General features: G+C 49.0%; 1 protein-coding gene across 2 annotated transcripts in view; it reads right to left on the bottom strand.

The window, feature by feature from the left end:
* Positions 1 to 756: 756 nt before the first annotated feature.
* The window catches only part of NEURL1B (neuralized E3 ubiquitin protein ligase 1B), a 144,912-nt gene continuing 119,461 nt past the window's right edge, over positions 757 to 26,207 (bottom strand). The window contains exons 2-5 of one of the 2 annotated variants that reach the window (XM_075509748.1): positions 10,231 to 10,784; positions 6,692 to 7,399; positions 5,605 to 5,730; positions 757 to 4,770 (exon numbers count right to left, since the gene is read on the bottom strand). In XM_075509748.1, the coding sequence (XP_075365863.1) occupies positions 4,526 to 4,770; positions 5,605 to 5,730; positions 6,692 to 7,399; positions 10,231 to 10,784 (1,633 nt within the window). In that variant the 3' untranslated portion in view covers positions 757 to 4,525. Of the gene's footprint in view, positions 4,771 to 5,604; positions 5,731 to 6,691; positions 7,400 to 10,230; positions 10,792 to 26,207 lie in introns of both variants that reach the window. The other variant, XM_075509749.1, reaches the window with a different exon arrangement.

The raw sequence follows: 26,207 nt of genomic DNA, 5'->3' as shown, positions 1-26,207 counted from the left end.
ACGCTTAACTACGACTGTGTTCTTGCCAGGGCAGAGTTATGAATGAATTCTTCCACTCTGCTTTAAACCACATCTGAGGCTGCTTGACTGGTGTCTGGCTTCAGCGGGTCACATTTCGGGATATAAACAGTTTACGGAGCAGCCTTCTGTTGGCCTCTGCTTGTGAAATAAAGAGCCAGGCATTGCTACAAAACAAAAAAAACCCAAAAAAACAAAAAACAAAAAAACCCCCAAGAAAAACAAAAAGAAAAAAAAGAAAAAGCAGCCCTCCTGCCCGTGTCTGCATCCCCCCCTCACTGGGCCAGCCGGCGCGGTCCCCAGGCTGCCACAGCCCCAGCGTGGGCACAGGAGCAGGGCCAGGCTGGCAGCTGCCTTGCTGGAGGCGGTGCAGGTTGGATGAGGAATTTGGGGCACTGGGAGAGGGCATCTGCCACAGGACCCTCCCCACTGCTGTAGGCCTAAAATACACCCTGCTTTTACTGCAGTGGCCGGCCAAACTTTCAAGGGTTTGCAAGGTTAAATGAGCCAGGAATCCTCCCTGCCCATCAAGGGACTGAGCAGCCACTGCGCAGTGACCTCCCAGGAGCAAAGCAAAGCTCATGCAAGGTATTTAAAGTGCCTAACTTTTTTTTTCTTTTGAAGCAGAGGTGCTGAGCTGAACAGAGGTGCCCTGCCTCTGTGTATTAGTATTGCCATGCTTTGGAAATAAAGGATTTGCTCACCCTCTAGGTCAAACACTTTTAAATGGCCGGGAGCACTCTTTACAAGCCAAAGTTTTATTTGTTTCATAAACAAGTAAAATTATATTAATGTAAAACAGGTAAATGGACAAAAGTAAAACACACAGCACTGAACACAACGCTATAGAGCACTGACATGTAGAACTGCAGTTCCCTCCCTCGTGCGATGCCCTCCCCACCCCCCCGGTCCCCCAAACGATTTGCTTGAAAAGCCTAATACAGAGGTCCAAAATCTGATTCAGCTTAAACATGATGTACAGGTCACAGTATTGAATCATAAAGGTAACAATAAGAGAGTAACTGCCTCAGAAACGGGGGAAAGTAAAAGAGTTCCCCTATCTCTTCTGTTTCTTTCTTTCTTCCTTTTTTTAATTTTTAAACAAATAGGTTAGGAGGAGAGGGGGGAAAATCCATGGAAATAAACACTTTTTCACTTATATATATATATATAAAAAAAAAAGCAGGGTTCTCAGTGAACATAAAATTCTATAAAACTACCATTGATCTGTGTTGTTTTCTCCCCGTTTTTTTTTTCTTTCTTTTTAAAAGTTGCTTTAAAAAGGATAAAAAGTGCACAGACACCCTTATAAGGCACAAACAGATCTTCTGTACAAATCATATATCATCAGACTGTTTAAAAAAAATAGCAATACGAGTACTAACAATTAAATCTGTAAGAAGCTACCTTTTCCTGGAAATCTTTTATAAGAGGCCTATTTTGGAAAATTCCTGTTGCTCTCGGATAGGCAGGGCGACACGTCCGCTGCTCTCCTGTCCCGCTCGCTGCATGGCCGCACTCTAGACCCTGACTCCTGTCCTTCCCCTGACTGAGCCGGCTCCCTTGCTGGCCCTGCCGATGGTGCCCTTCTGGAAATCAGTCTCAGCTGCTACAGCAAAAATTCAACCTGTGCAATGTGTCCTGAACAGCTCAGACACAGCCTGGGGTGGATTTGGTATTTCTCCTTGCTGGCTTAAAAAAAAAAAAAAAGAGCTACACCAAAAAAACCCCCACCCCAGGTATGCAATTAGTCCCGCTCATTGAGGACCTGAGGCGTCAGCCAAGCAAATGGGCTCTGCTCTGCCCATGTGTGTAGCTGTGTGCAGCCACCAAAAGGGACTGGGCACCCCTGAAACCAGGACAGCAGCCCGAGGGATGGCTGCTGGTATTTGCTAGCCCAGATATGATCTGAGCTAACATCGCTCACTATGGATTCGCACAACTTTCCTTGAAGTCCATCATGCAAAGGCTTCCCACTGCAGCCCGTTCACCAGGCAGGCACTAACCCCCCGGCCTTTCACCCCATGCTCACATACTTTGCCATCATCATGCTCTCAGTGCTGTGCCCACTGACTGCAGCCAGACCCTGAACTGCAAACACGGGACTGGGGAGCTCTCTGCGAGGGCAATGTCTGCGGTCCCCGGACGGAGGGCAGCCTGGAGGTCTGGGCAAGGCCCTCGCTGCCTCCTTTTGCAAAGGTGTAAGTAAACTCTTGCCGCAGGCACAGTGCCGTGGCTCTGCTGAGGGCCGAGCGCGCTCGGCGGCGGCACAGCCAGTGGCATGAGCTGAGTTTCCAAAAAGGGCTCTGCAAAGCCAGCAGGCTTTCGTGCTGATGCAGCAGGGCAATGGGTGAGAGATCTCACTCTACAGCAGCCTCTCATTTATACACTTAATTAAAATGTTAATTAGCTCTTCAAGGAAAAAAAAAAAAGGTTTTCTCCATGCCCTGTGAGCTGGCAGCCACAGCCTGCTGCGGGAGGAGGATGAGCTGCTCCCCTGGGTGTGCTCTTCCTGATGGCAGAGCAGGGCTGGGACAGGGCTGAGTGCTGCTCGGCAACCAAGCGCAGCACCGCCAGCACCGGCAAACCAGCACCCAGGCAGCAGCGCCGTGACGGTGGCAATGCACCCATGGCTACCGGCGCCTCAGAGGAGAGCGTGAACAGTGAGGCGAGGTGACAGACACCAACAATGTCAGGCTGCCCCTCTGTGCCCAGAAGCCCTGAAATGTACAGGGGTTGCTATTCTTTTTTTTTCTTTTCTGGACTAAAAATGTGGTAATTGCACCTTTCTGAAGAAAGCTGTTCTTGCGCACTTGGTGGCACATGGTCACAGAGCTAGAATGACACTGCCCCTCTCTCATCCTTCCATTTGCATCCTCTCTTTTCCCCTCTTTACAAACCCGGACCAGCTGGAAACCAGCTAGGCTCAGGCTGAAGGACTGGATAGGAGAAGTGCAGGTGGGCAGAGGATGGAGAATGGAGAGCAGCTCCTGCAGGAGCAGCAGGGAGGAGGACAGCGAGCTCCTTGTGCCAGCCCCAATGCTGCATGCTCAGTTGCTGCCCAGCTCACCCAGGTTGCTGCTGCTACTTGTAGCTGTCTAATATCACAGCTGAAACTCATTTACCTTTTAAGTCCCAACATCTAGTAATAGCCAGAGAGCCTTTTTCTTTCCTCCTCCCAAGTAAAGCCAAGTGAGATGATAGATCCCTGTTCATCTCAACAAGTTCTCATCTACTGTTGGGACCCAGTGTCCAGGCAGCTGGGAGCTGTGCTGGGAAACCTGGAAAGGCAGGAGAAAGAGCAGGTAAAATCAGCACATACAGAGTCCCCAGAAAAAAGGTGAGCCTGCTGGGACTGGATCAGAAATTAATTTCTCACCACAGGCTCCAAAAAGTCCCTGTGTGGGGCAGGAGGAAGGCTGAGCCCTGCCGCGGCACTGGCTGCAGGGGAAGGGCTAGGGGAGGCAGCCAGGCGGGACGGCGTGAGACGGCAGCTATGCCGCCTGCAAAGAGGGGCACAGCAAAATGCAGGCGCGTGTGCCTGGAGGTGACAAACACCATCCCTGCAGACGGCGGTAGCCCCGCGCTTTTTCTAAGCCAGGAGTGCAGTGTGCCCATCCAAATGCCCCTCTCATCCACAGGCTGCAATTTATGGCTTCAGCGGCCAGATACACAGGCAGTGCCTGAACAGCCCATCGCTGCTGCCCACTGCTCCGTCGCTGCTGCCCACTGCTCCATCGCTGCTGCTGCAGCAGTTGGGGTTGGCTGGGGCTCTCAGTGGGCTCGTGCTCCTCACTGCTACCCCATGGCTGCTCCCTGGGTCTCAGCCTCCCTGGCCAAAAGTCCGTGCTCTGCCACAGAAAGCAAAAGCTGCTTTATCTAAGTCCAGAGCAGCTTCTCCATGTGCCCCAGAGGCCTGTTCAGGGGGGGCGAAACTCAAACAAGTGAGAATCTGGCTGTGCTACTATTTTGGCCTTAGCTAGTTCCCCTTACATGGATGAACATGACATTTCCAGATCAGTTTTGTCCGCTTTGAACCCTCCCACTGGGCCTTGTCCTAATTTTGTTCCACCACAGCGCAAACCCCCGGCAGTAGCCCAGAGCTGTTGGGGTTTTGGGGTTGGGAAGCCCAGTGGCACCCGGCACTGACCAAGTGGCAACCTCCCCTTCCCGATCCACACCACAGCAAGCCTCCTCTGGAGGAAGAGGAGGAAAAAAAGAGCCTTTGCACGGGAAATTTCTCATGTGCAGCTGGGTCGGGTCCAGACCGCGATTCCCCAGATTTGCCCGTGGGCACACTGCCTGGCCGGCACGGCAGCCGTGCCTTTGGACCCTACATGATCCTCAGCTCAATTTTATCCCTGAATTGTGCCCTACCAGTCAAATAAGGAAACACAGATAACGAGCCACTTGATAACGACTGACCAGCACGATAACCCATAAGCAGGGACGGAAAGGCATGGTGACTGCTAGCGGTGTTCCCCCTTCCTACAGCCCGAGCCGGGCGCTAAGGGCGGTATATTTTAATAACATCTTTGATGACCCGTCGGCAGATTGGGCAGCAGGCATTGAGCTGCTTCTTCAGCTTAAGACCGCAGGTGTTGCAGAGGCACATGTGTCCGCAGGTGTAGATCACCGTGTCCACCTCGCTGTCAAAGCAGACAGTGCATTCCCCGTTCTTGCTGCTTGATGGCTCTGGAGGGGGGAAGACGGGAGAGATGGGGGGACTCAGGGGGGAGCTGGGAGCAGTCACTGCAAAAGAGAAGGAAGGAATGAGATCATTTAGTCACCAGGATGGTGCGAACCTGACACTGTACAACACACACACGCTCAAGTAAATTTTTAAGGCTCTTCCTTCCTGAGTCATTGCTTGGTTCGTTTGGCCAAACAAACCCCAGCATATTCTAATTGGTAGCACAGGTACAGCTGTGGGCAGAGCCTGCCATCCCTTCTCTACAGATGGGGCAAGCACGGCACTCCTGGGCTTCCCAAAGCAGGGCTGTGATTTTGCACACATGTTTCATGGTGTGGGTGTGCAGGCCCCCACTCTTCCCGAAGGAGCCGTGCTCCACACAGGGTGCTCCTGCGTCTCGCCGGCCGTGCCGGGCGGCTGCGGCACTACACAACGGCAGCACATACAGGGAACGGTACCGGGCAGGGCACTCAGGGCCGTCTGCCTGAGACCCCAAACACCAGCATGTGAGCGGTTATGTGGGCATCCCTCTGGCAGGGGAGCTCTGGCGGTGCAGAAAGCAGTGGTCTGGGTGGTGTAAGACCCCCAGACACAATACCACATCCCCTGCTATTGCAGCACTGCTGCTGCAGCAAGGGCAGCCCCGCAGAGACCACTTTCATTAGACAGACTGACAAAGTGGGAAGCAACATGCAGCCCTTCTTCAGGCCATGAAAATCTTCCCACTGCTTTGTGTTTTCTTCCAATTATTTCTGTTGGCCTTGCAGGAGATGTAGCGTCTCCCCCTTAACCTTGCCCTGCTGTCTTGCGTAGCCCCAGCATTGTCTATCAGCCTGGATTCCTGTCTCGGTGTAGCTGGCACCGCCGGGTGCCAAGGGCTGGGCTCTCCTTACCAAGCGATGACTCTGAAGCAGACGACGACCTGTTCACGCTGAAGGCCATGTCCGAGTCGCTGTCATACTGCGAGCCGCCGGGGGATCCTGAGGGAGAGACGGTCACTGGGCTGGACTGCACAGTGCCTGCAAACACAGGAGAGAGCTGAGCCTGCCGCGGAGCCGATGGACACCCAAACCCCAGCTAAATGCCCCTCAGCCCAGAGAGTCGCGCCCACCCCACGTGCGCAGGGTGCTTTAGGAGAAAGTCCAGCTGCTGAGTTCAGTGCTGCCCCTGAGTAACGTGAATGATTTTGGATGTGACCTCCAGGGCCTGGACCTCGCTATGCCATTGTACAATTTCTGTTCAGTGCTTCAGCAAGGCGAGCACCCGGTTATCTGACAGCCACCATTTGGGGTGTAAAGTCACTTCCCCGCGGTCCCGATCTCTCCAGCAGCAGTGGCCTCAAGCTATCACTGTCTTACTGTCAGATCAGGGGCAGCTGGGAAAGGGCATTGCTTTAAATGAGAAAAACCCACTCTACAGAGTAATCAACATCTGCTTTTCTGACAGAATCCTTAACAAGAGGAAAGGAGAAGCACTGTAACTGGTCACCAGCAATAGATCAAAAGTGACATCTGATACCTGAGCTGTGGCAGCACTTGGGGAGCAATTACTGTCCATCAGCAACACACGTGCTTAAACCAGAGCTGTGCTCACAAAAATCATTGCCCTTACCAAGGCAGGAGTTTAATACCTGTTGGCTGGAATAGTGAGTTTATAAAGAATCCCTTTTAAAAACAAATCCTCTGAAAAACAGCTGTCCCCACCACAGCTATCCCTGCCTCCCTACCTGCTGCTTATTTTCTCTCTCAAGTCTCATCCTTTTCTGGGGGAGTTATAGAGGCTGCATACATCTATGTGACAGCTACCATGCCTCGCTCACTCTTGTTTGCAAACACAAGGTGAGATCAGGAGCTGCTTCCTCACATCGGTGACCACCTGCTAAAGGCAACACTGCGAATGCAAACCTGTAGCTCCCCTTATGGCCCAGGAAACATCACCAGCCAGGTGCTCCCCATTATAACTTCTTTTGGCTGCACTTACCCAGTATTTTGAGCTGGTTGATTACACCGTGGATTGTAAAAAACACCCAGAGAGACTGTGAGGTGTCCACGCACATTAGCATTCCTCGGCTGGCTCCATTCACCCCGTGGTGCACCTCTCCATTCGGCAAGACCATGAAACTGAGAATGTCGCCGTTGTTAAGGACCGGGAACGCTCGGTAAACCACCCAGTACTCCTTGCGGTCCAAAAGAAAGTCCGGATCTGCTGGGAGCTCATTTGTCCGTAAAGTACTCGGATCACAAGAAGTGATGCCAAATGAAAGGGCCCCATAGTATGGTAGCCCAAGATGTCCTACTTCCACAAAGAGGCTTTCACCAATGTGCAAAGGCCGGTCAGAAAACACCAAAGTCCTATTGCTTTCTTGCCAGTTGGTGCATGCAACCATCCGGTCCTGAGAAAAGGTGATGTCAGGTCCACGGGTGGGGTGGAATCGCAGGTCTGTGTCCAGGAAGGCTGGGACCCCCTGGGCACGCTGCCGTCGGTTTGGGCAACAGGGGATGATGTGGTTGTCTGTCGCAAGTCCTGGAACCCGACTTAGGTTTAGGTTTGCAATTTTGGCCACCACTTGGTTATTCTCCAGTTCGTTGTTATTGAAGTTGGCTGAATCATGGTTGCTCTGCGGAAGGCAAGTGCTGAGACGGGCAGTGCTGAGACGGGCAGTGGTCATGGTCTCTGCAAACATGCTATCTGTGAGATAAACCCAGTGATAAGGGACATTAGAGTCAAGATACAATTGCTACTTTTACGGTTACAATTGTTATTATTTCAGCCTACAGATTATCTGAATTCCGTTCCTCTGAATGCAGGAACAATGGAAAAATTAGCCAGAGGTCAACCAGTAATGAAAGGCTAGCAGTGGAGGGTCTCATGTGGAGCAGGCAGAGAAATGGCTGCATCTTGGCACTAGCTGAGGAAAAACAAGTGTTATGAAGTACCCATGTAATCTGGGAGCTCCTTGCACTGGTGAACTGGGAAAAGCTGTGAACCAGTGTGGTCCTACAGCTTTCTCAGTAGAGGGGTCTAATAGCTTTGAGGTTGCTCTGTAGAAGAAGGAAACGTCTCAATATCTTGTTGTCCAAAGGTCTTGTGCAAGCCAAATCTGCAACACAGTGATGGACAAAGGAGCACAAGCATGAATACATTTTCCTTTCATGCTCCTTGTAATTGCTTTACAGCTGTGAGGTGTCTAGGCACAGGTGTGTCCAAGAGAGGTCATTTTACAAGAAGACTTCAAGCCTGGTATCTCAGAGGTGTTCACACCACTGCAGAGATTTTTAATTGAGAGCTTATCACAAAAGCTACTTTCTGCAGGTGTTACAAAGAAAATTTTTACAGTTAGAGAGTTATTTCCCTCTTTCAGAGCAAATGGAAAGCCAGGATGCTGACTCTTAATTCATTTCCCAGATTTTCACCTCGGCCATGCCAGGCAGGGGAGGGATTTAAAGGTGCGGGGAGGTTCGGGAGTGCCCTTCCTTCTACCTCCAGCACTGCCCGGAGCAGCTTGGACACTTCATTCCAAAGGTAAGGCATTAACCAGCTGAGCAAAGTCGAAGCACATGGAAGTTAAGAGCGTGCATGAATGAAGCAGACTCCTGGTCTTCCCAAAGATGAAGAGGGGAGAAGCATCCCAGCACCAACACTGCCTGCTCCTTGGAGGAGAAAATCACCAGGCTTCTACCGAAGAAGGAAAAACACCCAAAGCCATCCGGCAGCTGCAAAGCAGAGGCTGTCTTCTCTCAGAAGCCCATGCAGGAGAGGTCACCGGTGTAGTTTGATGGCTGGACCAGCTGCTTCTAGCAAGCACAGGGCATCTGGCAAGAAATGCTCCCACAGAGGAGTAAGACACAACCAAGCTTCATGATGCTGAAAGATGCATTTTGTGCATCTGTATTTGGGCTATATTTCACAGCTTTCTTGACTTGCAAAATTTTGGGAGGAAGTGACAGAGAGACAAACATGTCCGCTTTGACCCCACCATATCTATAGCAAGGAGGCTGGGTCCCCTGGTGCCCCAGATGGCTGAGCATCAACCTGATTCCTGGGGCAGTTTGTGGGGCTTTGTACTTTGATCCAAAAAAAAAAAATCAGAGTACAGATGCCCTCAGGCCGAGTCCTTCACTCTGCACACTTGGATGCCGTGGGCAGGACTGGGGGGTGGGGGCAGAAATAAGCTGCATTTTATTTTTCTAACTATAATCTAATGAGGAAGAAGGACTGCTCTGGTGAAGCAGCTGCACTGGCCAATACAGCAAACGCTCCTTCACCTCTGTGATGAGCACCAGAGGCTGGAGTGCGTTGCAACTGCAATTACAGGATAAGCTACTGGTAAGGTTTAATTACACATTTGAGGCAGAACAGGCAGGGCAAAGCGTTGTTTATGTGTAGCCTTCTCGGCTGTAAAATAATTGGTAACATTCAGAAGAATATGTGATGGAGCTGCCTGCCCACTGGACTAACCATTTCACAGCTTATTGCTGGTGTCTGTTCAGTGTGAGGATGGAGGCACCATCCCCTTGAGCAGGTGCAGCTTAGCTTGGCTGTTAAAACTAAATCAGCTCCTAGGAGCCTCCGGGAAAGGGCAACACTCTTGTATTTTAAAAAGATTCCCTGTGGTGTAGACCAGTTCAAAACACTCCATCTAACACTGAATTCATTTGAAATTTCAATGCCGTAAAAGTCATGAAAGGAAAGTCATTCCATGGCAGTCGGCTCAGTTTGCTAATGGGAACAAATTCATCCCCTCTTGCAGCCCTCCCCAAGGGTGATGCTTGTAAATCAGCCAGGCACCACCTGAATGCAGCGATCTACTTAGGGGGGAGGGGAGATGTGGCACGCAGTGGCAAGGATCCCGAAGCACACAGGAGCTCACCCTACGTTTTCTCATCACTCTTCACTGGCGGGGTGCATCCTGTGCTGCAGCTGGTGCGTTGCAGGCATACAGTGATGCCCATGTATAAGGGAAGGATAAGTGGGGTTACATCTGCAAACACAGCTTGTTAAACTGCTAGTCTAGGTGGGGACCAAAGCCAAGTGCTGAGAGAGGGGCTGGGGAAGGGTGCCAGGAAACTCTTGAGGAATGGGTCGTCGTTTTCCAGTGGACTGGCAGTAACTGGTAGCTGGGAAAGAAGAGGGGAAGCCAGAGCTGGTCGCCTTTGTCTCTGCAGCCTCTGGGACCTTGCACCATGTTTTTCCATGCCATAGCAGCACATCTAGCTCAGAAAAAGCTGGGTAAAGTTACACGTAAAGATTTCCACCTAGCCCTTCACATGGCTGCTATAATGCACAGCCTTAGGACTTTCCATTGCTGACATCTCTGAAATATATTGCTTTCTGGATACCCACTGCTGGCAAAAGAAAAATGGTTAATTTGAAGTACAAAAAAACCAACACTAAATTAGTTTTCTTAAGTGTCCCATAGAAATGATCAACCAGATATATCATGCATCTTTTCTCCATGATCCTGCCTTTGTGGAAAGAGCAACCAGGAGAGCAAGCCATGGGCCAAAATACACACTTACCTAGTATTTGCACTTCATGGGTAATTCCATAGACGTCTATGAGTGCCCAGAGAGGACCAGAAACTTTAATACCACAGTGAAACAATATTGGCTCCTCGTCGTTAATACTGTAGAAGACTCTCCCATGACGGTCAACCCAGAAGGCCAAGATATTGTCTCTCACAGCAAACCTCTCTGGCAAAGCTTTGGCCCAGTACCCGGGTCGGGTCACTAGGTCTGGACAGGCATACTTTGGTATCTCGTCAGAGCTCATCTGCGATGGGTCGTGAATGGTGAAGCCGAAGCGTAGGGCCCCACTCCAGCCGTGGTGCACAGCCACCAGCTTCAGCCTGACTTTCTCGTAGAGGTGGATGGGCCGGTTGGTGAAGGTGACCCCGTTGCAGAAACTGTTCCTCCGCGTGGCTTTGCGGGAGTGAGCGTCCAGACGCACGTTCTTGCCTTTGGCTTGGGAGTGGAAACGCGGCGGCTCCGTGATAGCGAGGACCGAGCGTCTCTCATGGCTGCTGTTGGGCAAACTGTAATAGGGGCGGCTGGAGACAGAGCGGGTCTGGTGGCTTGTGTCTGCAAAAGGAGAAACCAGCAGCTCTGTCAGAAGTGCTTGACCTGAGCCATGTGTTAGCTCAGCCTGGGCAACTGCAACTGGCTTGCCACACATGCTTTGCACTACTCGCTGGGAATGTGCTATTTAATCTTAAAATGCTGTGCTCGGCCACAACCTGCTCTTTGTTATATCAATTTGGCCCTTAGCTTTATGCAAATATAAGGCAAATGTGGCTCTTGGGGCAAAGGTTAGGCAGCTTCCCTTCTACGCCCTGCAGAGCTGGACGAAAATTAACATCCTTTTGTTCCCATCAGATGCATCCTATTGCACTTGGAAAGGCCTAACACTTGTGACTGTGGCTCCGAGTTTCCTATTTGCAATGCATGTGCTGTTAAATCATCAGCTGGTGGCCCGAGTCACATCATCTCTGAGAACTGTGGCTGTTAGGATCAGAGGTGCCCAAGATGAACACGGATGTAGGATACCAATTTTTGTGCGACATACAGCCACTGGCTTCTCTGTCCCTCAATTTTGTAACAACGAACAGGAGATTCTGAACACCACAAATAAACCAAGACATTTAGCAGCTGGAGCACTACCTCTGCATCACCAGACTGTTCTTCCAAAACTTTCAACCCAGCCCCTGGTTCAGATATCAGATGCAACTAGCACATTAAGGAACATTTCATCCCGCAAAGCCTCGCCTTTACACAGAACCTCCCATTTGAGCTCAAAGCACTTTATAAATGATGATTGTTTTCAGCTTCACAGCACCACAGATGGCACAGAAATCCTGCCATCCTTGTATTACAGATGGGAGAAGGAGAATTTATGGGTGAGATCTTGCAGCATTTAAAGTCAATAGCAATTTCGAGACCAATTTAAAGAAAAGCAGATTTGAGGCCTAAAGTGAAGTTCACACAAGCGTGAAGCAGAAATTAAAAAAGTCCAACTTTTAATCTTAAGCCTTAGCTACGAGTTCCCTGAGGCAGAGACAATCTCTTTTGCATATCCCTGAACACAGTGGGTCTTGCTCCGGGACGAGGGCTCCCATGGCCACCACCACCACCACCACCACCACGGTGTTACAGGCACTTTGATCTCCCCATTTCCCACCCACCCCACCTCTCCCCCTCTTTGCACCTGGCTTTGTAGATTTTTAAAGCAAAAATGGAAGGCATCCTGGGTGCTCAAAGTCATCCTGTTAAATATAAAACTGCATCACATGCACACATTTATTTTGAAATATTTTGCCACGTTTGAAGCTTTAGAAGCTGCCTGCCTGGCCCTTCCTTCAAGCTGCTTCCTCCCTGTGTGTAACCCCTGGCTTCGCTTCGTGACAAGGGGAGGATTTTCTGACGCTTTCCTCTCTTGGGAAGAAACACCAGAAGATGCCGGGAGCTCAGCTGTGAAAGCTGGCAGAAGAGCTGCAGTTGTGACACCATTTTTGCAAGCAAAACCATACCTGGTAGGGCAGCGAGAGGCTGGGACTTGCACTCATGTCTGACCTAGTAGAGGCTCTAAGCAACCGCTACCTTTGCGAATGCAAGAGAAGAGGGGTCGCAGGCAAGATCTGAACACAGGATTAGCCCTTGAAATCAGGCATCTGCAACAGGAATCACAGCTACAAAGGCAAAAAGCTTCTGTTTGCATCAAGACAAAAAGGGCAATCCTAAATTATGACAGGCAAACGCAATGGCTAAATAAAAGGTCTTTTGTATCTCTTCATTCGTACTGCACGTGACAATCGCTGCATAGCACAAGGTAATGGTTAATCCTGTTGTACACTAATGTAAATAAATACATCCTTGCTCTTACGCCAGTGGGGGGTTTGCCATTTCCATGCCAGGGCCACGAAGGCAGAGTCCTGGGCGAGACGGGGAGGGGAGAAGCCCCACCGGGTGTTCAGTCCCCTCGGGGCGGTTCCCCTGCCCAGCACAGCACCTCCCTCGCAGCAGTGCCGCAGGCCAGGCTTCCCCCGGGCTCTCCCAGTGCAGGAGGGGGGTCCCTGGGTCTGCGGGTCAGCCTTGGCCATGCTCGGAAGACGTATGGGTATTTCTCTTGGGTATTCCCAGGAGCAATCTCATTTCTTGCCCCCTGAAGAGCTCAAACGCAGAAGATGGCTGCTCTCAGCATAGACCCACCCGCAGCTCATGTGGGTGCTGCTCCATGTGTCTGCCTGCAAATGTTCCCGACAAATGCTGCTGCTGCAGAGGAAATATGGTTTGGGGTTTCCTTAGCAGAGAGAGGCATGGTGGTATGAACCCAGCCAGCACGTAACCGGACCCAAGTTGCAAGTGACCCCGAGCAATGAGGGGTGAATCCTCTCCCAGCCACGCTTTCCCACACCAGCTCCCCATTTTTCATCTGGATTCACAGAGCCTTTGCGCCCTTCAGCTGTGATGGGACCCCCCCGTCCGAGGGAGCCTGCGGGACGCGGTGGGCTCAGTGCTGCTCTTTTACATCACACCCTGCCTTGCTGGGCAACAGTCTCCCCGTGTAGAGAAATCCTCATTTTGTCATCCATTGAGCTGCATTTTTTTCTAAAATGGTTAAAAAGAACTGCCCTGTGAAAGCAAGTGTGCCCTGACCTCAACGTCCCTGTGTTGGCCAGGAGGAGGAAGGAGGGAAGAGAGCTTTTGCTCCCCTGTCCTCTCTGCTATCACAAGAATCCCCTGCTTTCCACCCCCTGTGCAGCACCAGCCTTCCTCCCACAGCAACCTGCCAGAGAAAAGACTCACATAAAGACAGAGCGTGGCAGGAGGTGATGCCCTCCGGCACGGCTCCCGGGCAGGTACTTCTCACGCTGCTTTCGGAAAGCGCGGAGGACCGAGGAGGGAGTGACAGTGACAGCAGCGCGACGGACGGAAGAGCGATGACACGGGCACCCACTTCAAACGCAGCTTTGAGTCCACCCCGCCAGAGAGGAACTTGGGGCCAGGGTTTGGCTTTTTTTTGTTTTGTTTTTTTAAAAACAGGAAAGCATATTGTGGCTAAACAATAGGAAAGTCCCCAGAAGGAAATGAATGGATAATTTATTTATAATGCTGTTCTCCCCTCGCATGAACACCTGCCAGTTGCCACCAGGAATAACGGCTGACATAAACCAAGGCGGGGGGGCAGAGCTTTCCCACTGAAACACGCCTGAAGCTGAGCTTGGGCATGTGCTTTACTCATTATGTACTGAAGGGGACCAGGCAACCTCAACAGGATGTTTGTGCCTTTCAGGTGCCCTAATTTGCGGCTCAGCTTCCATAGTTTGGATCACATTTCAGTCCCTCTGCTGTTTCTCCAAACCCTCCCCTCGCCTGTCCGGGCTTTCCCACCCAAAAGCCCATCAGTGGGATAACGACAGCCAAGCTCGTGGCAGAAATGCCACCCTACCCAAGGGTGCCTGATGCCGTGAAAGGCAGCTAAGAGCTACCCCAACTCTTTTTTTCAGCTATGAGACTCCTACAATGCTTTGAGCAAGTAATTTCTCTTTATGCCTCACTTCCCTACCTAACAGAGAGTAATAGTATTCCTCCACCACGCAGGAAGGTAAAAGGATTACAAAATGTAAGATTCTCAAATACTTCAACCCCTGAGCCCTGTAAGCATGGCAGCAGGCTGGCCAGATCATCAAACGGGACACGAACCCACTGGGTCCCCCGGGTGATGTTCTGAGTCCCATCCAGCATTTTGCTTCTTGTCATTCTGGAGTTTTCCATTTTTCGTCCCTACCCTCACCAACTGCAAACATGATGGTCACAGCATGAGTCCCTCAAACGCACGAGCGGGGCTTCAGCAAATATGAAGTAAGCCAGGAAAATGGAAGAAAAAGCTGAACTGAAGGATTAAGAATGGTGTAGGGCTCCTCACTAAAACCTGCAAAAGAAACCCTGGCTGGAAGGCAGCACTTCCATCCACATGGGCTGCACTGAAATAGATTTGGGTTATGGGGACCCATGCTCTCCACTGCAAGTAGCTATAGCACATCTGAAACTTCATCTCCTTTCCGAAAGGCCAGCACATTTATTTCTTAGGTTATGCTGACCTTTGGAGAGGTATTTTAACAAACATGCACTTTGCATTTCAAAAAGGTACAGCAGGCAGACCCTGGACAAATTCCACATATTTATCATGGTTCCAGTTCTAAAAATAAACATTTTTTTCACCCATTTGTTCACAGCATCGGTTTTGCTGTGGCACTGTAATCCCACTGACAGCAGCAGACAAAATTCAGAACAAGAGCTCTCTCCAAGGCTGCTGCTCTCCGGGGCACGGGACGGAGGAGGCTGCTTAGCTGGGGAGTTGACCTTAAGCCAGATTGATCCTGTCTTCGCTTGCCCTGACAAGGCAGGCAGGAATAATACCACAGAGAGCCCTAAAATGAGGGAGAAGAGAATAATGTTCAAGGAGACCAGAGCTACAGCAGAGAGCTACGACGAGGGCAGCCTGACAGTTGGAGGAGGAGGAGGAGGGCATTGCCTTCCCTATGCACCACGGGTAAATTCACAGTCTGTATTAACTCTACAATCACTGCATCAAAAGACATTCCCTGGCTCCCACATCTCTTTCCTGAGGACCCCTTCCAAGTAAATCCATGACAAAAGATGCACAGGATCACGAGGCAAGCAAATTTGGGGCAGCCAGGTGCCAAACAGGGATGCATACTGGAGAAAGCAAGGATGTCAAAGGAGCAGAAATCACTGGGACCACTATCCGGTGGGTGAACAGCTCACAGGAGAAGACAACTCATCAGCATGCAGCTGGAGCGTGGTCTCCCCGCCTTGTTCAGAGAAGAGGCTGAAAGGTAGCAGCGTGCAGCCTGAAATCTGTCCATTAACACCCACTGCACAGGCAAAAGGGCATCCACCTAACAGGCCTGCCTCTTATCTTTACGGCCGCTGCTTTATCAGTAACATTAGAACATTTTCCTATTACAGTAGATAGTTAGGTCGCTGCTCCTGCAACAACCCTGTTGAACATTAAACAAAGCATCTGGAGAGAGGGCGCAGGTGGCTTTTGCTTTGAAGCAGGAGAATCCCAACAGGTGGGGACAACGTGGTCAAGTTTACTGCATGATCGCAAGCTTGTAGAAACAGCCCTCACGGACTGAAAGTCAATCACAGTGCAGTCCAGTAAAAGCAGGGTCCTTGCTGTGCTCGTACCAGTGCATCTTTACTGCTGGAGAGGATGCAGCTGCCCGTGGGCGCGCGGGCTGGAGCCTTGCCGGAGGCTGGAAGAAGCAGGCTAGGCTGCTACTGCAGATAACAAACCTTAACAGTAACATGAAACAGGATTCTGCTCCGACGCGATCTTATCTTCTGAGAACAAGAGATAAAAATCTGTTCACATATAAATTTAGTGCACTGCCTAGACATTTACTTTCTTTTAAATACAGAAGATGTGTCGGGGAGCTCTGCGGGAAGCACTGTCGCCTATTCCACACTCACCAGTGTGATTTTGTAAAGTTAGGCTACCAAATCCACTATAAGGCTGCTACAAAAAATTGGCCTCATTTCCAAACGTCCTGCTGGCTCAAACACTGGAAAGCTCGACAATTAATAAATATCCCCCATTTAAATTCCTGTGGTTTACATGACCAGTCCAGAGCCCCGCTTTGATGTAAAGTTCTCCCTGCCCGGTCCTCTAACCTGAGACAAATTTCCAGGGAGTTAAAAAACCCCGGATGGTTCACTTGCAATAGAGTGATACAGAAATTGAGGCATTAAGGGGAGACTGAAGAGCCTGTAGTGAATTGCAGGAAATGTGACATTTTTGAAGAGACTAATTTGGGAAGGAGGGGAGGAGGAAAGTCGAACATAATTTTTTCATTAAAAGAAGGTGTGTTGTGGCACTGAGGTAACTCTCGATGCAAGTATGTAATGGACATATAACATTTTTCATTGCAAAACTGTCCAGAAAAATCCCTGGCAGAGAACAGGGATTGACTTTAATTTGCAAAATCAAGTTGTGCCTCTCTCCATGAGGATTTTCAAGCGAGAAAACCCTCTTGCTTCTGTGGCTAACGCTTGAAACCAAACATTTTATGGGGGATTTTTTTTTAAAAAAAGCTAAAATCCATTGTTTCCTAGGCAGAGGCTAATGACACATTTATTCTGGTCTTCTAGGCATTCCTCCATGAAAGCAGAGATATTTGCCAACAGCATTAGGCAAAATCCTTTTGTTCTGAACCTTTTTCTCAAACCAGCAAACACAGGCAATTCCAGCAGGACCTTGCAGTATTTTCGAGGCTGCTCCATCCCCTGTCTCCCACCCTGTCCTCAGGGAACGAGCTCCTGCATCCTTGCTCCTTTCAAATGAAGCCCTTTCCTTGCAGTGGGGAGCTCAACCGCAGTTCAACCACATCATTTAAAAAAACGGTTTCCTTGACAGGAAAGCCAACGCCAGGGCTTAGCTCTCCTGGTTAACCGAACATCACATCATGACACCAGCATCAGAGCCAAAAGACGGCAAGTGCAGCTGAATCTCCAAGATCCACCAGCTGCCTCAAAGCAGAAAATAAACCATGACAGAAGGCCTGCTCCAAGGATGAAAAGTGCCAACAGCAAATCTTCCACAACCTAGAAGTGATCACAGAGCCCCACAGACTGGGGAGAGCCAGCGCTCTCCCAGATCAGGCAGGAATACTCTCCCAAACCACTTCCACACCTTCTGCTTGACTTTGCTTTTTGGTGATAAAGGAAATCAAACTTGACACAAAGAAGGCCAGTGCATGACTTCGATGGTGTGGCATTTTCGGAGCGAAGTGGGGAGCCCTGAGCTAAACCAATATGGTCTTGTGGATCGGGCTGTAGAAGCAGGGTCTACTATCAAAAAATCTGCTGCTGGGTCTGCAAGTATAGGTAAGTCCACCTATGCTCACCTCCGTCTCCCTATTCCCCCATCTCTCCCTGTTGTGCCTCTCACTGTGTGCATGCATGAATTTTGCTGCCAAGTTGGCCCCATCTTTATTACAGGTTTTTAGTTCTCCTGCATATAAATAGCACTAAGAATACACAGAAGCCAGCGATTAAGCACGGAAAAAGATCTCCTCTCCCCCGTATTATTAGCGAATCTGGGTCAATGAGTCTGCAACTCTAGTAACAAATTCTTAGACTTGGTTAATGAGAGACAGAGCGAGAGCGAGCAGGAGAGGGATGGAGAAAAGGCAGGGTTCATGCCATAATCCCTGCTTAAGTCTTTCGGTGTGAGCAGTGAAAGCAGCTGCATGATAGATGAGGAGCCTTGGAAATGGCACAGCTTGTTGTAATCCGTTATATGGCCTCGACACCCAAGTCCACTGGCTCGTGTCAGTCAGAAGGCCATGCTCACGAGCCAAAGAGCTTTGAAAGATGTCAGGGATTTGAAAATCATAAAATATAGGATGCAAAACTAGATGAAACTTTTGGCTACTGGCTAAAGATAAAAACTTCTTGTCAAAAATAATCAGTCAGCTACTCTTACTATAGCTCTTACCGGGAATTTTTGGACTATGTTCTCACTAATATGCTGCATATGCAACGTGTATGATTTCACACACCAGGAGAGCAAACCTATGCCTCTTACTTGATGTATTATGTTTTTGCAAAATTGTTACCTTCTTTAGAAAGTTAAGTTTAACTTGGGGACAGCAGAGGGCTGCTCAGCTCACTTTATTTCCTAGTCCTAAACTCAAGAGTCCATAGCAGTTTTGGGAGGTGATCAAAAGCAATGAGAAGTAAGCAGCTGACATCTGTTTAAGCAACTCCACAAATGGTTTCTGAGGACTGCTAGGTTGGGAGACTAAATATTTTCCAAATCTAAATGCTCAGCTTGTCAGTCAGTGATTAAAATATGTATTTTTGTGATTTACTATTTTTGTTGTTTTCTAGAAACAGACAATGAAGTGCACCATAAAGCAAAGAGCACTAAAAGATGTAACACCTCAGGCTGGGAAGACTGGTCTGGAGGAATGAACTCAGCTGGAGACCCAAAGATGGGAGGAGAGGAGCAGAGATGTGGACGAAAAACCTCATGTTCTCTGGGGCAGCTGGGTTCTGCTTTGATTTACTAAATTCATACAGAAATGGGGTCACATTTCCATGGATTTACAATGCTAAACTATTTTTTTTTTTCAATGGCTCTTACTTTGGGCAGGTCTGAAGCCCGCTCCCACCTTCTGATGCATCAATTTTGTTAAACAAAGTGCATTGTGCACTGCAAGTTAAACCCAGCTTAGAAGGCCAACATCCAAGGATCCCATTTCAAGAGTGGTTTTGCTGTTATGTCAAGCACCATTTTCCTTGTGCATTCCCTTTTTCCGCAGCCTGACTCGAGGCCAGTCCCACGGCATGTGTGTCAGGGCGTCTTTTTCTCTAATGACTGCTCCTACAGTCACTAGAGAAGGGCTTTGTCTTCAGTGGTTTCAGTGGTCTACAACATGGCTCAAATATGGATTTTCATGGCATCAAGACAGACACAGAGATATTCTTAATTTTATAGGACATTGTGCCACTGGGGTCTGTCTCGGAGATCCCTTCCCCTTCCTCCCTGCTCCAGGCCAGCAGCATTCACTGCTGCAGCAGAGACTGCAGACACAGCCTAAGAGCAACCCAAGAGACCCAAAAAACCTGCTGTATTAGTGAGTGCTGCTGGTCCCTCGAGGCTTGAGGCCACCACGTGGTTCTTGCTTTGAGGCAGGGAGGGACCCCGTTGCTGTGACTGTGGGGGACCCATCATACGTTCCTAATAAATCACACTGCACAGAAAAGATGCTAGTTAGAGTATTTTTCAGAGATTAAGAAATGAATCTGGGTTTGTCTTCTTGCCCCCGATTCCTCTCCATTCATTAATTCTTCACTTCCAAGACAACTTTTCCGCTACAGACAGTTTAAACAGCTCAGAACTGTTTTTCAGAGCAATGCTTTATGTTTGAAAAGCATCATTCTGAACCGGTGTTTTCCTTTTCCAGTCATGACTGTGATGTGTTGAAGAGTTACAAGAACATGTGACTGGCGTAACGACTGACATTGAAACGGTCCATGCCTTCACCCTCTCCCCTTGCCGCCAGAGGAGCACGTAACGACCATTAATGCAAATAGCGTCCCTGTTTCCGTTGAACCTCTTTTCTTCTGACCAGCTGTACCAAGTCATCTGCACTGGGGATTTATAAATAGTGACCATGTCATTCCAATGTTAATGGCTTTTAATGAAATTGGAGAATGACATGCATTCCTTTTTAATATCCTCAGAGCAGCAATTTTATTCCATCCCATGGTTTCAATAGGGGGCTTATGGAAAGAGTGCTGGAGCTTGGCACATCTTTCCCATCAGCCGTCAATGTGTCGCTTCCAGCACAGACAGGAACAGAAAGAGGGAAAGAATTTTGTTGTCTCCCTGATGCAGGAAACCCACCCATCCCCTACAGACAGGCAGCGTCATGGCACTGCACCAGGAGGGCAGCTTGTGAAACAGGGAGAAAAAAAGATTTGAAAAGTAATAGTGGTAATTTAGCCTGGCTTTCGATGCACTGTTCTCTGAAAACACCCTAAAAGCTAGTGTTTACGTTGTCTTCATCCCTCTGAATTCAGACTGTATACAATTTCTAGTCATGCCCTTCCCACCTCCGAAAAGCACGTTTGGAGAAAGGCCAGTACATAAGACGTGCTGTCAGAGCCCTCCCCGGGTCTGCGGGTGTGCCGTGCTGTACCACGCTACAGCTGAGCTGTGCCGCGGGCGACTCAGGTGGGGCGCGCGATGCTCGAGCCGAGAAGAGTTACGAGCTGAGCGTGTCGTCCACGCTCAGTAAAAACACAATAAACTTTCCCGTAAGCACGGGAATTGTCCAGCAACAGGGCTACAGAGGAAGAAAAACAGCAGATGAAGGGCGAGAGCAGCACTCAGAGCGATGCTACAGAAAGGAGAGCCTGGCCATTCATTTCCACCTTCAACTTTTTCCAAGAAAACCTTATGATAAAAGGAACAAACCTCCTATTTTTCTTTGCCTCAAATTTGTTACAGAAGCCGCTTTCGTCTTTATCTCCTCTCTTCATAGTGGTTCTAAGGATCTCTTTTTTTTTTCTCCTAATTACAACTTCTCTATACTCAGAGGACAGGAAGGAATTCAGTTTAAAAGAAAAAACGGTGGAGCTATTTCGGTTCAAACAGGGATGGATAACCAGAAAGCCATTAGACTTAACGGTGGCACCCATACAAGGCTTTTGATCTGTCCTAAGGGAGCCGCAAAACCACAGGAAAAGGAGAAAAAAGGCCTCTAGGAATATGTTCTTTCCAGCAAGCCCTGCTCCCAACATGGTGCAGCATTTTTAAACGTTGTCCACAGTTCCTTTTATATTTACACACAGTTTAAACAGTGATCTGGCAGCGAGAGGGGAAAATGCTTTGGGAGGAACGCATGGCTGAGGAAGCTAAATAAAGAAGTGGCCAGGTCTTCAATCATCCTATATTTTATATATACAAAGGCTGCGATTCCACTAAGCTTTTCCGAAACAATATGTAAAGAATCCAAAACAGGGCAAAGGGATGGGAATAACTGGTTATCATTAAATCGGGGGGGAAAAGCACAGCTCTTCCACTCTGCCAGGCTAGTTGCCCTGGAGCCATCGCAAAGCACAAAGGGGTTTGTGGCGGTGGGAGCTCTAACGCGTTATAGGTAACTGCACAGGGGCTGAGTCCAGCCTGCGCTGGGTGGGCTGGTGCCCAAGGCCAACACTCTCCCAGCAGGGAGATTTTAAATAAAGTTAACGCTGGCCAAACTCTCATTCCAAGTGATCTCAAGGGCTGGTGACTTCACTCATGTACAGTCTAACCTGTACACTTGTATCACATAATTTGTTGGCTGTTTTAGTTAATGTTCTGACAAATAGGCTATAGCTTTTTCTAAATACAGTACATCTTCAGAAACAAAGCCAAAAATCTTCAAAAGAAAAAAAAAAAGAAAGAAAAAAAAAGAAGAGGAGAGTTCTTTACTGGTCCAGAAACAGACGAAAACGGTCCACTAAAAAAGATGCATCCTTTTTTCCTTGATTGAAATTTTTTTAAATGCATAGTTTTCTGCTAAGCTATAAAGCCAGTCTGAGAGGCAGGTGGTTGTGCAACATTTGGCTGCTGCACAGCTGAGCTGTGAGATCCTTTTCCATGATATTTACAGGAATTAATAAGAGGAAACAAGAGCCACTTCAAGACATTAAACTGTCCAAACAAAAGAAAATGCAGTCATACCATTACTGGACACACCATGACCTCAGCCCCTTTCTTCATCTCAAATGTCTTCAATTATTTCAACACAAAAAGGATTTGAGCAAGAGAGGTTTATTTTTAAGCCTCCATGTCAATCTTCTTAACACCAGTGGGATCTGATCCCAGCACACCTAAGTCAACATCAACATTTTTCTCCCTTTACTCTCCCTTTGTGGAACCACAGCCAAGAGATGATAAGGGCAGGTGAACCGAAGAAATCTGGAGATGAGAGACAACTCCTTGCATTGTTGAAGATTGCCAGCTGGTTTTGGCCAGAAAAAGGCCAAAGCCTTTTTTTGCTCCCTCCCCCGGCGGAAGGAATCGCTCCCAAGAGATGGGGCGAATGTGTGAATTATACAGCAAACAAACAGCCCTGCAACCTCAGCAGCGATCGCCCCTGGACGCCTGCCTGCCAGGGCAGCTCCAGGCAATACAAAGTACTGGGCTTCCACACGTTCTCCCACCTTTTAAGGTGGAGCTTGGACCGTTGTTCAGCAGAGCACACTTGGTCAATGCCTTCAAAAGAGTCTACTGCGGAGCTGCAAGCTGTTGTTATTTTTATTGCTGTCTTACATTTTTTTGTATGCTTCATAGATCATTTAGACCTATAAAACCCCACTCTACGGTCAAACAGCACACTCCTTAGTAACTACGGAATTGGAAATTTTAGAAATCCCACATGAAACAATATAAATAGCTGTCTAAAACCTCCCATTTCCACCCAGATGGATCTTGTTTCAATTAACCGAATCAAACTTTAATTCAGAGTCACTCACTGGCCTTGTTTGGATTTACTTGGAAAAACGCACCTATAAATCACATAGGAAAAACTGTGGAGAGAAAGAATTTGTTTCTCTTTGGGTGGTTCTTTTGGTTCTTTCTTTTTTTCTTCTTTTTTTTGCTAGAACAAAATTTTATTACCAGACAAAAAATATACAATTACATGTTGACAGCTTAGAGCCTCTGGTGGTTCTGGCCACAATAAAACACAGGCTACATGCTGTCCCTCCGCTTCTTCGAAATAGATGGCTCTGAGTGTCTCCCATACTGCACGTGCCACTCGCATCATCTCCCAGGGACTTTTGAGCTGGAAACATGCTGAAAAAGGGATGCCAAATGTATGAAAAGCCTGAAGTCATCAAAATGGATCCACACAGGGGCTTTCCCCTGGTCCCAAATCCACCAGACACTGGGCGTTATGCGTGCCACTGCTCACAGAGAACCTTCTTGAAATACCAAATCTGAGCAGTCACTTGAGGAGCTGCAGGAAAGCCTTCTCTTAAGCAACTCCTTCGTTGCAGCGATCTGCTGCAGGCAGAAGGAGGGGAGAGGCTCGGCTTCCACGAAACCTCCCTGCATCTCACAGAAAGGCACGTTCCCCGCGGGCAGTCATGCTCCCGTCCACCCAACCCCTTATGTGCCAACACATCGAGGAATTGGCTTCAGCTGAAGTGAATTGCACTCAAGATGTCTAAAAATAACGCTGAAAATAATCTGAACGGCAGTGGCCAATGTCCATCCTGGCACAGCTCCGTCGGCTCAGGTCCATGGAGGACTTCCAGCACCGACGTGCTGCATGTGCCACAGCAAGGTGTGCATGCACTTTGGTACATGTCTGAGCTTTTCCTGATGGACAAGCAGACAAGAGCACCCACCAAAGACAAACTCATCACCCTTTGCTGGAGAAACCAACCTGCTGCTTACAAGAGCTGCTCATGGCAGATACTAGGAGGGAAAGGGGCCGGGAAGCGGCACAGCCTGTCCTCAGCATCACCCTGGGATGTACACCATGCTCAAACTCCTGCCCCGATCTAGCTCACCTTACCCCTTTCCATTTTCATGCTTTTGTGCATGCTGATATGCTTAAAACGACTGGTTCCCAATGAGAAAGCCCCCTCATAAGCACCATGGCGTCTTTTTTCAGACAGACCCTGGGACATAGGACCAACAAACCTTCTGCCTGTCGACAGCCCCAGGGCAGAGCAGGTGCTTGCCTGACCGCAGCAAATTCGGGGATGCTTTCCAGCTCAGCTTCCTACGCATGCAGAGCTTGGTGAGACAGCGGCATGTCCTCCTGTGCCCCTTTAGGTTTTTCTAGGCCACCCTGGTCAAGTAGGATCAATAGCAGAACCGTTTCATGCCGTTGCTAAACCACCAGGAGCCCTCCCTCACCTGCACACAAGCAGTACCACATGGTCATGTATTAATGGCATATAAAAGCTCTCTGACTGCAATGCTTCCTTTGCTCAGAGAACACAAGATGCTGCAAAATGGCATCTTATTAGTTTGAGGTGGTGCCTAACAAGGAGGAGCTGCTGGTGGGGCAATACCAGCAGACCCTCCCTAGAGTGGACCCAGCCAAGCCGTGAACCTCTCCAAGCCAGAGAGGCAGCACCGGGAGCCTCCCCCGGCACGGGAACGGTATTCCTTGGGTATTGCACAAGGCCTAGGTCTGTGCCTAAATGCCCTGCCCATGGCTCCCGTCTTTCCCATCTGCCTCACGTTGATGCCTCGTTTCTCACAGCACTAACTGCTGAATTGGAATTTTTTCTGCAGCTCCCTGTCCTGCGGCAGCAGGGCAGGCCCATGGCATTTTGGACAGGGAGGTTTCTTCCTTCTCTTTTTTGGACTTAAAAACTTTTGGACTTTGCCTCGGGCAAAGCCCCGGTGCAGCAGGGTTTGCACGGGGCCACCAGAAGGATGGAGCTCAGCTGGCATGTCTGCCTCAATCATCCCCCACCACCACAGTCCTGGGGTTGCTCCCCAGCGTGGATCCCAGGCAGTGCTGTGTCTACACCCCAAACACCCCCTTTGCCACCCACCATGCCTTGCCTGAACACCACTTTGGGGAAATGGTCACTTCCCCAGAGAAAAACCATTTCAGGTCCCAAAACGCACACCCCCTCTAAGGCAGCAGAGTGGTGAGCTATAAGGCAGCATCGCTCCCTTCAGCTACTCTTTCATTGCCACAGAGAGAGACAGGTCACAACTAGCGCTCCCAGCACCGCTGTTAGCCCCGGGAAAAAGATTACGAAAAAGACAGGGAGAGCTTTGGGAGAGCATTGACTCGGTAGGGCAGAGACCCGAGGTGATGAGCCTGCGGTGATGAATGATGGCTGGAGATGCACAACAGCGACCACTCCAAAGCGATGCCCTGGCTCAGTACAGGAATATAGGCACAGAAAGGGAAAATACAGGAATATAAGCACAGAAAGGTCCTCAGCACTGACCTGCCTAACGTTTCTGCCCATCACCTTTAGTCCATCGGAAAGGAGGAAACAAGGACTGCTTGATGCAGGGCTGTGTTCAAGATACAAGAGGTAGGAAGCAAATTAGAGAGGGAGAAAATATGGTCAAGATCCAGAGGCACACAAGGAAAGCTTCTCCCTCCTCCTGGGACTGTCTCATGAGGTTATACCGTTAATCTCATCTCAAAGGAAAATCTGAGCGACTAACTAAGGGCTGCTTGACGTGGTTTGGTGATTGATTCTACTGGCGTGCCCATAGATTTCAGTATTTACAGGAGTGCAGGTCTTTTGCACGGGTGTATAAACATTTACTAAATAGGAATGCATACGAAAAGATGGTTTGAAAATAGTTTGTTTTAAAATGAGAAGCGGTTTTGACCTCTCTGGGAGGAATGTACCTCTGCCCTCTGCTTAGAGATGGTCAGCGGAATGCTTGAAGAGGGTGGGAGAAATAGTAAACATGTTCAGGGAGCTGGGAAGCAAATTTTTATTTTTGTTTTGCTTCTAAAACTAGCTTTTAATATTTCTAAGAGCAAGAGGCATTTAAAAAAAAACACGATCCCTCAAAACGCGATTTTGAAAAGGGGCTAATTTTTAACCAAAATAAATTTTAAAGGAGCAAAATGCGAACACTGCTATTAAGTGATAAACTCCGGCTGTTCCATGTGGGGCCGGCATTTTAGGGAGAAATGGCTTTGCAAAGCATGTTACTAACTAAGCCTCACAGTGTCTTTGTGAAGCAGACGAGCCTGAACTCCGAGCCGCAGGGGACCCCCACCCCGGGCTCCCACCCTGGCACTGCTGAAGGGAGTGCCAGTATTCCCCCGAAGGGAAACAATCTGCACTGCTATTAGGAAGTGCTGAAAACCATCAAATTTCTTGTTTGAGGGAGGAAAGGACTGTTTTAACCAATTCATTAATTATGAATATTAAACAAATCAAGTTTTGAAGTTTAGGTCGTA

This window comes from Mycteria americana, chromosome 8 (genome assembly GCF_035582795.1).
Source record: "Mycteria americana isolate JAX WOST 10 ecotype Jacksonville Zoo and Gardens chromosome 8, USCA_MyAme_1.0, whole genome shotgun sequence".
NCBI lineage: Eukaryota > Metazoa > Chordata > Aves > Ciconiiformes > Ciconiidae > Mycteria > Mycteria americana.
The sequence above is the reverse complement of the archived record's forward strand: the minus strand, read 5'-3'. Positions and strand labels throughout refer to the sequence as shown.